This window comes from Megascapheus bottae, chromosome 27, assembly GCF_031878675.1.
Source record: "Megascapheus bottae isolate mThoBot1 chromosome 27, mThoBot2.hap1, whole genome shotgun sequence".
NCBI lineage: Eukaryota > Metazoa > Chordata > Mammalia > Rodentia > Geomyidae > Megascapheus > Megascapheus bottae.
Window position 1 is genome coordinate 15,630,949 of NC_143535.1, and position 13,717 is coordinate 15,644,665.

Sequence of the window (13,717 nt, forward strand, 5' to 3'; positions counted from 1 at the left end):
AGCAGTCCAGGGCCCTGTCATTGTCTGGAATTCTTTGCAAATGGACTGACAACAAGGCCTCTGGGATCTGTCCAGATGGTGTCTAAGCCTCAGTAGTTTTTCATCCACCAGTGGGTACAGGATGCTTTATTAAGACGCAATGCGAGGCTACCTTAGGCAATGAATGCAAAGCTCAACAGAGGACCAGTGTACAGACCTGAATGGCCCCTTCACAATGGATCCCATTCAGGTATCACAGCCTTCAGAGCAGGAAAGAGAAAAGCATGAGGTCAGCAGGCAGAGACTGTTACAGGTTTGATGTGTTTCTTACTGCTCCTTCCCTCCTCACTGCAGCTTTCCAGGAAGGGATTATAAAAACCCCCATGGAAGTCTTGTGAATGGGAGAGGAAAGCAGGTAGGTGGCCAAAGCAAAGGCCAGGACGGCAATACAACCAAGGTCATACAACTTGTGGGTAGAACAGTGGTTAATTTGGGGATGAATTAATCCCCTATCATTTTCCAGCAACTTTTCACCCTATGCACTAACACCTCTCTCTGACCACAGACAATCACAATCCAGTGTGTAAAGGTTTACAAACCTCATGCACAAAACAAAAATATTCTTCACCAAGAGATACTCAAGAGATTTTTGGTCATGTGCCACTAGATCTCTCAGTCTGGTGAAGTGAACAACCTTCTCTGCTGCCACTCTCCACTCCCCCCTTAGGAGGAAAGAGCACTATGTAGACCACCAGGCAAGAGGCAGCTCTCCTGATTCCAGAAACAGCAGCAGTGACTTGACAGTGAGCCAGGCGAAGATCTGCTTGGCCCTGGGAAAGCTGCACAGAATATCCTACTGTGGGCCCAAACCTCAAGTGAGGTCATGATACCAGAGAAGCCAGAGAACATAAAGGGCCAGAGCGATAAGCAACCCGGGCAGGGAAATCTATGGCTCTGATGACGAGTTCCCAGCCTCCTTCATCCTATACCTTAGTTTGCTGCAGCTGAGTCGAATCTGGGGTCTCAGCTACATCTCGACTCATAATTCTCTACAGGTAGGAAAACACGATGGTGAATTATTGGGGTCACCAACATGACACCATTCCCTTCTGTAGAACACAATACACCCTCTTCCAGGCCTGCTACCTTGCCTAAAGGACAATCTTTCTAACAGCTGCAGCTCACGTTGATTTCTTTTCTTTCTTTCTTTCTTTCTTTCTTTCTTTCTTTCTTTCTTTCTTTCTTTCTTTCTTTCCTTCCTTCCTTCCTTCCTTCCTTCCTTCCTTCCTTCCTTCCTTCCTTCCTTTCCTTCTTTCTTTCTTTCTTTCTTTCTTTCTTTCTTTCTTTCTTTCTTTCTTTCTTTCTTTCTTTCTTTCTTTCTTTCTTTCTTTCTTCCTTTCCTTTCCTTTCCTTTCCTTTCCTTTCCAAATAATGATGCCATCACATATTAGTATTTCTGCCGGGGAGGATATCATAAGTAAGGATTTCTCATACCACCGCTCTCATCCAGCAGACTCAAGAAGAGAGAGGAATCCAGCCTCCAGAGAGGGAGAGAGACCTCCGGCCTCACCACCCAGAACCCATTTAATACCCTCTCTCAGGTCCCAGCTTTAGTTCCAGACAATCCAGTTCCTGGACCACAGGGCCTGTCTGCCTGGCCTGCTCTGGGTTCACTCACTCTGGGGCTTTGCAAGCGTAGCTGCTGCCACCATCAGGCTGACTTAGGAACTGCAGTCCTCACTAGACATGCCAAAACATTCCATCCTTTCCTGGATGTAGAAGCCACCAGGAAAGAATCTTTTTCCAGTACTTTCCCCACCCCGTGGATGTGGCATCCGGCGTAAGAAGATGGCTTCAGAGGCCAGCACCTCGGAGAAATATAGCTCCCTATGGAGATGGAACAGACCCCAATATCTTATAAGGGAGGCATAGAAAACTACAGGTTCCAGGTGATGGGGAACAAAGCTATTTGGGGATTCACTGGTGGTGTCTCTTAGCCACCAGGGAAGTGAAGCCCCAGAGGATGAGAGTCCTAGTGAGTGATGCAGTGATGCTGTATTCCTGCTGTAACTTTTGGTCCCCTCAACACCTGCTTCTGTGCCGTGAGCCAAGCAGGCCCCAGTGTGACTCCGAAGCTGTCATAGCTCCCAGCATTGCCGAGGGTGACAGGTGGACTGTCACACTGCGCTGGAGTGGAGTCACCTGTGCATTTACAGGTGATTGACAGAAATGGGCACTGACAGGCCTTAAAGAACAGAAGGGCATGGTGGTTTCTTGCCGAAGCTCAGGACTAGGTGGCATGCCAGAGGAAGTTTCTCTTGCCAGTGTCCCTGGTGACCTAATGGGAAGTCAAGCCTTTGTCAAAGAAGAATCACTTTCTTCAGCTCTAAATGAACTTTCAGCTTTCCTCTGCCTCCAGGCAGGGGGTCCCACAACATTCCTGCCTAAGTGATAGCTCTTGCTCTCCCTCTTCTTTCTGTACCTGATGTTTCAACATTTGTTCATTTGTTCATAGAACATTTGTTCTGTATAGGAGCCCAATGGTGTACTAACACCAGCAATGCTAAAAAGACATAGATGAGTTTAATCAAGCAATGAAAAGTGCCTTGCTTCCTTGCAGTGTGTGTGTGTGTGTGTGTGAGAGAGAGAGAGAGAGAGAGAGAGAGAGAGAGAGAGAGAGAGAGAGAGAGAGAGAGAGAGAGAGATGGGGAGAGGTGCAGAGGTGTGTGTGGGAGGGAAGTGACAAAAGGAGCTAGCCAAGTGCTATCTCCTTGATTACTGTTTGGCTCTGTCACTTTCAAAGCCACGGTGGCCTGGCATCTTGGAGTCCTCAAGGACTCAGGCTGGATTTCAGACAGATAAAAGACTACCTCAGAGAAAGTCTGGAGTAAAAAGAAATAAAGCTCAGTGCTGAGTTACTGTTTGAAGATCAACTCTATGGCTCAGCCTCTTGATATTCAGAGGGACCCCTTAAGTTCTGCCCTAAGCCTGGGTGCTAGAGAGGCCTACAGATTCTATTACCATGACTTATATGACTTGGGATCTAGCATTGACACACATAAAACAGTGAGCCAGCTCGGTGGAGGATCGTGGTGACACAAATGGCAGGATAGCATCTTACCCGTCTCCTTACTATCATTGTGATGAAACGAAGTATATAACTTGTGATGCTTCATACGGATGCTAATTATCATCGTAGTCATGATCAAAACATGCTTATTGGTTCACCACCACCGCCATCATCATCAATTGTAACCAAAGGAACTTGCCTAGGTGCCTACCTAAAGTAAAACATGCTAGCAGAGAGATATAGAGAGGCAGATGGACAGGGAGACAGCGACAGAGACAGACAGACAGACAGCCACAGAGAAAGACCAGAGATGGGGGGGGGGGAGAGAGAGAGAGAGAGAGAGAGAGAGAGAGAGAGAGAGAGAGAGAGAGAGAGAATCATCTAATTTGAGTATTATTACAAATAAATAGATTGATTGCCTCTAAGAGAACTACTCAGAGAGTTGTGAAGTTGGGGAGTCTTTGGTGTTTTTTGGCTACTCTCAACCAGCTCTTAGGAGGAAGGGTCCTCTGTTTCTCAGGGTCTGTATTCTTCTCTAAAAACACTTGCAGCAATGGGAGACTGTTCAACTGGCTGGTCTTAGGCACATGAAGTAAATATCCAGAATTTCGACAACATCACCAACATTTCCCCATTGACTTTTTTCTGTCAATCCCCACTAGCTTATAAAGAGAACAGACCAAAGTGCAGAGCGCACGGGTACATCTGATGGCATGCTCTACACTTGGATGCAAAGTACTTGGCATGAGAGTCAAATAGAGCATGTCTTTAGTTTCTGGATAGAGTCATTTGCCTTGTAACCTTGTTTCTCCAAAGGCAGTACAGCTTGGATTTCTCTTGAGAGCAAGACAGACATCATCAACAAAATATCCCCAGGTATGTCTTGCATTCCTCTTTTCTCTGTCTTGTCCATCTTTCTGGTCTTCTCCTCATCTTTACTATTGTCTTCAACCTCCATGGGTGCCAGCACTAAGTAAATCTCATTCTTCCATGTATTCCATTCACCCACAACCCAAGAGACACAGCAGTCCCTGTTTCTGGACAGTCTGTATCCTCTTCCACATTCTTTAGCTAACATACCTCTCATAAGCCTATCCTTTCTGTTATCAGCTTCTGCCCTGCTGCCACTCACTCTAGAAGGTACACCAATAGGGTGAGATCAGTTCCGCATTATTCTTCTCCAGCTCACTTTTTCTACCTTTTTATATACCAGCTATGAAGGAAGAGAGATTTCCACTCAATTCTACATTTTTTTCAGCAATACAGGGAATACTAAGAAAATAAATAGCATGTTGATCCCCAAGCCCATGACATTGAGAGGACTATAAACCTTCTCCTCAAACTACTAACCATGGTTGTTTTTTTGTTACTTTTTTTTTTTTAATGGGTCATGGGGTTTGAACTCTGGGCCTGTGCATTGTTCCTGATCTCTTCAGCTCAAGGCTATTGCCTCAACTCTGAGCCACAGCCCCACTTCTGGTTTTCTAGTGGTTAATTAGAGATAAGAGTCTCACGTGCCTGGGCTGGCTTTGAACCTTGATTCTCAGATCTCAGCTTCCTGAGTAGCTAGAATTACAGGTGTGAGCCACCGTACCCTGCTTGACTTAATTCTTTCAGTCCATTCTCAAAAGATTTACCACAATCTCTGTGGCCACACACACACTGATTATTTCCAAGTGTTCAGCTTTCTTTCCTAGCATATCCACATTCTAGTCACCTATCTTCCATGTTTCTGTGCATATCACATTCTGCTCCATCTTTGTGCTTTTATGTAAATTCATAAGTAACAGCTGGGACCGCCCCATGTTTTTTATCTGGAGGACTTTTAGTCATTCTTTAAGATCAAGCACAACTGCCCCTTCCTCCATGTAGATTTTTCTGATATCCTCCTGGTAAGTTCCAGTTTATTCTCAAATCATGATCTTTCTGAACTCATCTTACTGTAACCTAAATGGGTATGTCTGTTCCCTACCAAGCCAGAGAGCTCTTGTATAGAAATGGAGAATGTCTCAGCTATCATGGACTCCAAGCCTTCTGGCCCAGTGCCTACCACACATTAGAGTCACAGTGAGTGTTTTTTGAGCGTCTAATGGTTGAGCGTCAGTGTCACAAAATGCTATTTGGTCATGAAAGAAGAAGCAAGACATTTGAGCCATCAAAGCACCAGACTCAATGGAATGTCTGGGGAAAATGAGTTTGTATTTGCTACAACTCGCAGCCTCAGATTCTCTCCAATTTCTACAGAGAATCTGAACTTGCAACAACCAGACTCAGACTCAGACTCAGAAAGCAATCCATCTGGGTACATCTAAAATGGATACATTCAGACCCTGGCAGTTCAGTTTCAGTGAAAAGCAAATTCAGATATGTCTGCCTGGCTTTGCCTTTGAGGTCATGGGCAGCCAGTAGAAGATTGAGGGGCCCATTTGAGAATGGTGGTGGATTTGCTCACAAAGTTCCAAAGACATTACATCTTAACAAGGGGTGTCTGTTGGTCTGTATCATTAATTGGCAGAGTTCCCCCACCCAGGAAAGATCCAGATAGTGGTCTCTCTTTCACTCTGTGGAGCCCTACTGGGCCCCCAGGAGAAGAACTCAGAATGGTCCTGGATCTACAGTGCTGACCAATTGTTCCAAGGCTTTCAGCTTGTTACCAAGTATACCAGGGGAATGCTGACATTTATTTAATCCTCATAGTGGTGTTGACTGTGTACTCACTGAAACACTGTATGCTTACCGAAGACATTTGTTTCCAAGCAGCTTATGCTAAATTGCAGTGATAGAAAGGAAACACTTATCCAATATTGACATTTACTGACTTCTAGAAGTATACAGCCAGAATACTTATTTTTACCATTGGGAGGAGAGGCAACAGAAACACACACACACACACACACACACACACACACAGAGAGAGAGAGAGAGAGAGAGAGAGAGAGAGAGAGAGAGAGAGAGAGAGAGAGATACTGGATCCTTAGCTCCCTCAGTAGAAGGAGAATGAATGACAATACATGATAAGTGGAACAAAAGACATATGGCAAAGCCCTACAGCTTTTATCGGACTCCTAACTGTGGCACTGGAGTGGGCTCTGAGACAGGGTGGAAGCAGAAGCCCTGGCATGGTTAGCAAAACAAATAAACAAACAAACAAAAGCAAAAAAACTTTGTCAGAAAGCAGGGCACTGCCTGTCTTCCTTGCTTGTCTGGGAGAGAAGCATTCCTGTGATCTAAGCATCTATATTCTCACTTGACATGCACACCTAACTGGGTAAATTCTGCTTTTTCCCTTGGGCAAAGAAGATGACACATGAAGAAACATAGAATGGTATTGCCCTGCCATACGGGCTGCTCTTGCCTCATTCTCTTAACTGGAAATAAAACCCACTCTATTTACAATGCAGAGAGAAGCCATAGAAAGATGGGCTGGCATACTGGCAGGCTTTGCTCTTCTATACACTTGTGTATAGAAGCTGATGGGACATGCAACCCCAAGAAACAGACAATCCCTCTTTCCCAAGCCAAACCTTGCTTCACACATTCTGAGCTGTCCATTGGCCTCAATGGGAAACTGGTTCTCTGGTGCCCTGCCTCCCAAAGCACCTTCAAAGTCAAGCTCATCATCCTTTTTTTTCATGTATTTTTTATTGTAATTAATAGAAGGGTTAGCTCCTATCTGGCAAATATAATGTAAGCTCATCATCTTCTGAAGCTACACAGCTACTAAATTTATGTATTTCCATTTTCAGGTAACAGTATGCCTTCAAGGGTCACCCTCTCTCCTGATGGACCTTGGTTTAAAAAGGCCAAAAAAAACCCCCAAACCAATCAAACAACAAAAGAACACAACCTTTTCAAAGAGCAAAATCACAAACACCACCACCTAACACCCAGAAGTCACCACAACATCCTCCAAGAACAGGAACTGTAGCTGAAGAATAATGTCTCTCATCCATCGCATTCCTCCCCACTTGCACACATCCCCCCATCTACATCCAGACCCCAAAACAAGTGTTCTTGGCCCTTCTCCCCACTCCTCTATCATAGGCAATTTTCTTTTTTTCTTGTTCATGTTTCCAAAACAGTTTATCTTTTTATCTCCTTGGAAGAAAAGTACTTCACAAATCAAAGGTATCATTAGTATTGTTATTATTTTGCTATTGAAATCTCTTGAATTCCCTCTGGATTATTCATGCGCTTTTGGGGGGGAGTTGCAATATAATACTGTCTAAGTCACCCCACTGGGTTGAACAAAAAGGAAAAAATTGCATCTTCAGGGCTAATCCCTTGCTCCACCCCATCTCCTGCTGGCCCTGGATTCCACAAACACAGGCACACACCAGCAGGGCTGTTGTTTCTTGGTACTTTGCCTAGCTCAGTGCTGCCATGTTCCAAGCCAGATCCTCCTTCATACACTCAAGAGGGGGGCTGTGGTGTGGTGATGTCCTCTTATTGAAATCCAAAGGCGTTGACCACACCCACACACTCTCTTCCCCCTGGGGTGTTCCTTTTCCAGTTTTCAATAGGTCTGGGTTGATCCCTGAAGGCTCCCGGTTGGGAGGAAGGCAGAGCAGCCCATCCAGAAGATGTGTTTAAAAGAAAATGTTGTCCCACAAGCCCTGTACCCTGTGCATTAACTTTCCCAGGACAAATGAAGTGATTTTTTTTCCTCTTCTGGACTGCCAAGGGGGGGGGGGGAAGCACACATTATTATTTAGTCTCCTCTTTGTGATATGACATTTCTGGATAAGGTTAAATGTTTCCAAATTTGCTACTCACTCCCCCCAGTTTCTTTTTCTGATCCTTTTGGTTTAAGGATTTCTACTCCTCCTTTTCCTCTTGGGCCACTCCTGAAGGATGTATGGTCTCTCTGGTTTCGCTCCTTTCTTCTCTCCTTCTTTTGCTCTTGAGAACTTTGAACATCCCGCAATCTGTCCTCCTTTCCATGTTTTCTGCTGTCCACACAACCCTAGTACCCTGGCCAGTTCTCCCCACGCACCCTGGTTCACCCTGCTGTCTACTTGACACAGTTTTTTCCCCAGAGATTTATGTGACGATAGTAGTTCCCATCAGATGAGCACCTCACTGTCATTTGAATGCTTCCTGCCAATCAGAAGAACACATTAGCTGCTTAGATTCTTTCTCCCATAAAGACATGGTCCAGCTCCCCTCCCCCAAGATAAATCCTCAGCTCAGGGATGACATTAACAGGTGACAACATTTTCAGTTTCACTTGCAAGCATGTGCAATCCAACGTGTCATCTGAGTCCAGCAGAATTAGAATCTTGTGAACCACCAAGATACTAAGCATGGCGGGACACTCTGGGAATACTGCTCAGAATATCAGAGTGGTGAAATCTCTTCCAAAATCAGAAGTAGAAGCCACCAAGTCTGCACGGCCACACACCCCACACACTCTGTCAGAACTTGAGATGTGATAAGAGTCCTTGCATGCGTGTGCACGTGTGTATGTGTGTGTGTGTGTGTGTGTGTGTGTGTGTGTGTGTGTGTGTGTGTGTGCAGGATGGATAGGATGAGGCTTGGAGATGAAGGAGGATAGGGAAGGGCATAGTTGTGGATGAACTGAAATGATAAAGGGGAAAATATATATATAGCAAGTTCTAAGTTTATGGATGACAAGAGAATCGATTCTTCTTCACCCAGGGGCAGAACATGCCGTTTCTCCACAGGAGGCAAATTGTGCTGTGACATTATCCCTCTCGGTACAAAGCACGAACGAACGTCCTGACAGCTGAAGGAAGAGGCATCCCCAGCAAGAGAGAAACCCACAAACAGCACACACTGGCAGCTCTCCATCCCCTATTGGGAGCCAAGCCCAGGGACATTTGGCAGAGTGAGAATGGAAGAATGCCATTTAGCCTTTCTACTGCCACCTTAAGAAAGATAAAGAAATAGTTGATCTCCGTCTGTACCAGAAGCCCCAACTTTGAAAGAATAAGCACACAGCACATTACTGACATTAATTATGTATTAATTTGTGTTCTCTTGTAAGGTTCAAGGGAAAAGTAAAGGTGACTATTCAACGAATCTGGAGGGGAGGGATGGTTGAAATGGATTTTGGATGTTCATGTTTATTATTCAAGTCCTGAGAGCAGCGTTTGGAGCAGGTGAGATCCTGTGAGGCAGGAAGCTTAGGAACTGTATTCCCAGGACTCAAGCAGTGAAAGTGTTGGGTAGCAGATGGCCATGCTGCTAGTATGCCAGGTAAGGTTTTAAAGAGACCTTGGACACTTGATTCTCTTTGAGAGGGGGGACTGCCCTGACCCTCTTCACATTTCCTTGGAAAAGCATGCTGGGAGGATACGGGTGTAGGAGGGAGGGAAGGGTTGGGCAGGTGACTCTGTAGGGGTAACTGGATTGTGTGTATGTTGCAACCTTCATCCTCAGTCGGGGGGGGGGGGGAACCACAGTGGAGGCCATTTACAGCCACATGGGTGAGTCCTCTTATATCCTGTTGAAAGTGGTTATGTTCAGGCTAGTAACGGGATGAGTATATGAGATGAGGTAGGGTAGGAAACCAATACTGGAGCTAAGCAGCTCTAGAAGGAAGGTCGAGTAGAATCCTCTGAGGGAATTTACAATACGCCAAACCACATTTTCAAAAAAAAATCAGAGATCAATTCAAAAGTTATTCATACCACATCATAATGAAGTCCATCAATCATCTTTCCCCTTGGCCTTTCATTCCGATAGTGAGATATTGTTTACTCTGCTATTCTGTTATTCTGATTGGCTACATCTGAGAAGCCCATGGACCATTGACAGGGTCAGCATTTTTGGCCAAACTCAGGATACTTGGGTGCTTTGACGCCATAGTTTCTTTCCATTGCTCTAGGGGCTAAGGGTAGATGAAATGGAGCATTTAGCTACTGCAAGTAAATATTTAAAGATTCATCTGAGGCTATCAAGAAAAAGAGATTGGTACTGAGAAAGGAGTACGCTCAGTTGAAAATGCATACCATAATGGCTCAGACAGACAGAGAAGCACTTAGACAGCTAACTATAGGCTTTTCATGCTAGAGCGGAAGTACAGATCAAGCTCCCAAAATATAGCAGGCTGGCTAATAATTGCACTAAACCCATACAAATAGGGGTGTGTGTGTGTGTGTGTGTGTGTGTGTACACATGCCTGCATGCTATAAGGGTAGAAATTGCTGAGATGATCCCTTCCTGGTCTCAGGGATTCTATACAACTTCTTGAGTGAACTGGTGGGAGAGAGGCAAAGAAGAATGGAAGTCAATGTGTATATGCATGCACGTGAGTGTGTGTTTGTACTGTGTGTGTGCGTCTGCATGCGCAAGCGCACAGACGCATCCTTGAAAAGAGGGTAATTTCACAAAAAGATAATGTAACTGTGTCTATCTCTATACCAGTATTCTGGAATAGTTCTTCCTCATTCAGTCTGAAAACCCTGAGGAAGGAGTTTATCTGCCTGCTGCTTTAGGGAACCTTGGTGAGATGCACACAGCCATATGAACACACGATCGTGCATGTATGTGTGTGTGTACAGATTCTGCAAAGCCATTATACACAACTCCTATGGGGAAAGAAAGAGCCCAGAAAGTTTCAGTAGGAGGATCAGTAGCAAAGTTTGACTGCATGGAGAGCCACCACTAGCTCCAGAGGGAAGGGGAGGGAAGCGGGCTGCTTTTGCTACATTTGGCTTCAATCTGACTGGAAGCAAGGGACACACGCCGCCGTTTGCTTGCAAAAGCAGCCACCCGTGACAATGCTCTGCTTTCCTGAAAACTTTTACCCTTCATTTAATCAACAGATGGACTTGCTCTGTTGTGGATTTTTTTTTTTTCTGAGAGAGTCCTGTCCCTTGTAAGAGCTGTGCTGCCTGGCACAAATGCTGCCTCAGATGGCAGAAGCGACACTGGCATATTCCAAAAGAGTGGGAAAGGAACTGATTTACTTGTCCCCTTCCAACTCAATTCCACAGGTGACTTTTGATGCCTTTAACTACAGAGGCATTCTCAGTCCTTCTCCAGAATTCCTCTCCTCTCTTAACCACCAGCGAGAGCCCAGCTGGGTTCTCAGTGGGCCAGAAGCCCAGAAGTGACAAAGTTCTTTCCCAAGAGTCCAGCCAGGCTGCAGAAAGGAAGCAATCAGCAGCAGAACTTTTCTTTTGTACCCTGAATCCAGGACTGTGCGAGGATCCCCGAATTCAGCTGGGTAGAGGACGTCTGCACCATCAAATGAGACTCCTTACAAGCTTCTCCCCACCAGTGCAAATTACCCCTAGCCCTTACACACACACATCTATATACACACACAAGGTACAAGTACATTCCCGAATAACAACAGCCCTCTTTCTGTAACTGTACAAACCACACACATTCAGCCAAGTGCGACCTTAACGGTGGAGCTGAAATCTCCACTTTCTTACCCTAACCTGGGCTTGAAGAGGAGGCGCCCCGAAGTTGGGGATAGGAATGGCTACAGAGAAACTGCCTCATTAACGTACAGGGTGTATAAAAGAACTCCTTGGCATGGGCGAGTTCGAGTTGGACGTGGACGATTGAGGCCAGAAATCCGTCCCCCTTTCCCCTTCTTTTCCCTTCCAGGCTCTCGGAACCCCTTCTTTTCCAACCGCAAAGCAACAGTGCCATGATGGTGTATTCGCCAAGGCAAAGAAGCCACCACGCCGTGCCTCTCCATAGTTTCCTAAGCCTGTCTCTTCTCCACCCCAACCCCAACCCCTCCACCCCGGGCCCCCTAGTTCCTCTCCCTGCCTCCGCCGGCGCCCTCCTCTCAAACCCCTCCGACTTTGCTCCAAGCCCAGCAGCGCTCAGGTCCTACCTTGACTGAAGAAGAAGAAGCAGAGGAAGAGCAAATCGAGCTGGAAAGGTTTCATTCCTCAGCGCAGCGAGGCAAGCCGGCGGGGCAACTTGGGGGTGCAGATAGTTTTCTCTTGGACCTCAGCCGCTGGGCTCCCCGGTGCCTGGGCAGCTGATCTTCTTCTCCATCCGTTGGTCATTCGGTCGGTCCGCGTCGGTTCCTCTGTCTGTGTCTCCCCTCCTGTCCAGCCCCGCGCGCGCGCGCCCCCCCACCCACCCCCACCCCTTCAATCTCTTTGTGCCTCCGTGGTGGTGGGGAGCAGGGGGGGGGATTGGAAGGAATGGGCTGGTTTTCTTTTTTCAGCTTCCACGGGAAGAAGTCGGGATGCTCAGCCAGGTCCCTAGTCGGAGCAGATCCATTCTCTGGCTCTTGGCATCCCAGGCACACGGCTTCCTCCTCCGGCGGGCTCCTCCCACAGCCAGCCAGCCAGCGAGCGAGCGAGCGGGTGACGAGTGACAGAAGGGCTCCTTTCACTGAAGCTGGGGCGGGGAGCGGGGGAGAGGGAGGGGAAACAGGTCATAATTAAAGAGGAAACACTTGGAGGGGGGGAGAAGCTTGGCAAGACGGGAGCGCGCGTGGGTATGTGTGTGTGTGTGAGTGTGAGCGCGCGCGGGAACGCGTGAAGGAGAGCAGGGGGGTTGGAGGGGGGGACGCTGTGTTCTTTTCCCTAAATTGTGGGATATTTAGCTTTTGGTTCCCACGATGGATTGAAAAAAAAAAAAAGCAGCATGAACCCGGAGTAAAGCTTTGACTCTGTGTGTGTGTGTGTGTGTGTGTGTGTGTGTGTGTGTGTGTGTGCGCGCGCGCGCGTGCGCGCACAAGATGTATGTAATGTTGTTTAGCACGAATGAAGTTACGGGTGTGCATGTGCATGCATTAAAATGTACATGCTTTGCGTTTGTATAAGGGATTGGAAACTGGGCCGAAAGAGAGCTGGGGGTGAGGGACGGGCTGGAGGTTGTGGGGGGGAGGGAGGGAGGGAGGGGGAGAAGAATCTTTTCCCAGCAAAGACTTGGCCAATGTGTGCAGCCTGAGAATCTGGAGTTGAGATTAAGCATTTGCTTTTCTTTCTTTTTCTTTCTTTCTTTCTTTTTTTTTCTCTCGCAGACTAAGGGAAGAAGATAATAAAACCTGAACGTCTGGATTTCAGTTTGTTTTGCGTTGCTCTTAGAAAACAAAAGGCAGGAAGGAGAGGGGAAATAAGTAGGTGCATGTGACACATACCTATTTATTATTATTATCCTGGTCTGTGTATTTCTTAACGAGGACAGGGAGCAGCCTGTCTCTTGGCATGCAGAGTGTCTCCTCTCTCAAACACTCCATCACTCCATCTGTGGCTTTTCTCTCAGAGGTGCTGGGAGTCTGGTTGTGAAGGAGAGGCCAAGGTCACAGGCAATGGTCTCCTAAGAGATGAACCTTCAGGTCTTTTGCCTGTCATGAAATCCACACTCAAATCATACTCTGTTTCCTTCATAGTATCAACACAAATTCATCTTGAATGCTTTTTACCTGCCAGACCTTTTAGGCATGCCTATAATACAAGCAGCCACAGGGTGGGTGGGGGGAAATAAACAGTAGATATAGCCGATGCCTTCAGGAGTTCACATCTAGAGTAGAAGCGAAATACACATACCTCATGCACACATACACACAAACGAATGGTATTACAAAGCAGCATATAGAGAGATGCAGTATTACATGAAATTGGCAAAGAAGGAGGACAGGGAAAGGAAGAATGCTTTCTTGATATATGAATGTTGAATGCAACTCTCAATTATAAAACTAATTGTGACTTTCTTTAGTCA

The 13,717-nt window shown here is 46.4% G+C and overlaps 1 protein-coding gene across 4 annotated transcripts in view; it reads right to left on the bottom strand.

Moving 5' to 3' along the window:
• The window catches only part of Kirrel3 (kirre like nephrin family adhesion molecule 3), a 537,752-nt gene extending 525,546 nt beyond the window's left edge, over window positions 1-12,206 (bottom strand). For all 4 annotated transcript variants that reach the window (XM_090319700.1, XM_090319698.1, XM_090319699.1 and 1 more), the window contains exon 1: window positions 11,874-12,206. In XM_090319700.1, coding sequence (XP_090175826.1) covers window positions 11,874-11,928 — 55 coding nt within the window. In that variant the 5' untranslated portion in view covers window positions 11,929-12,206. The remainder of the gene's footprint in view (window positions 1-11,873) is intronic.
• Window positions 12,207-13,717: the final 1,511 nt, after the last annotated feature.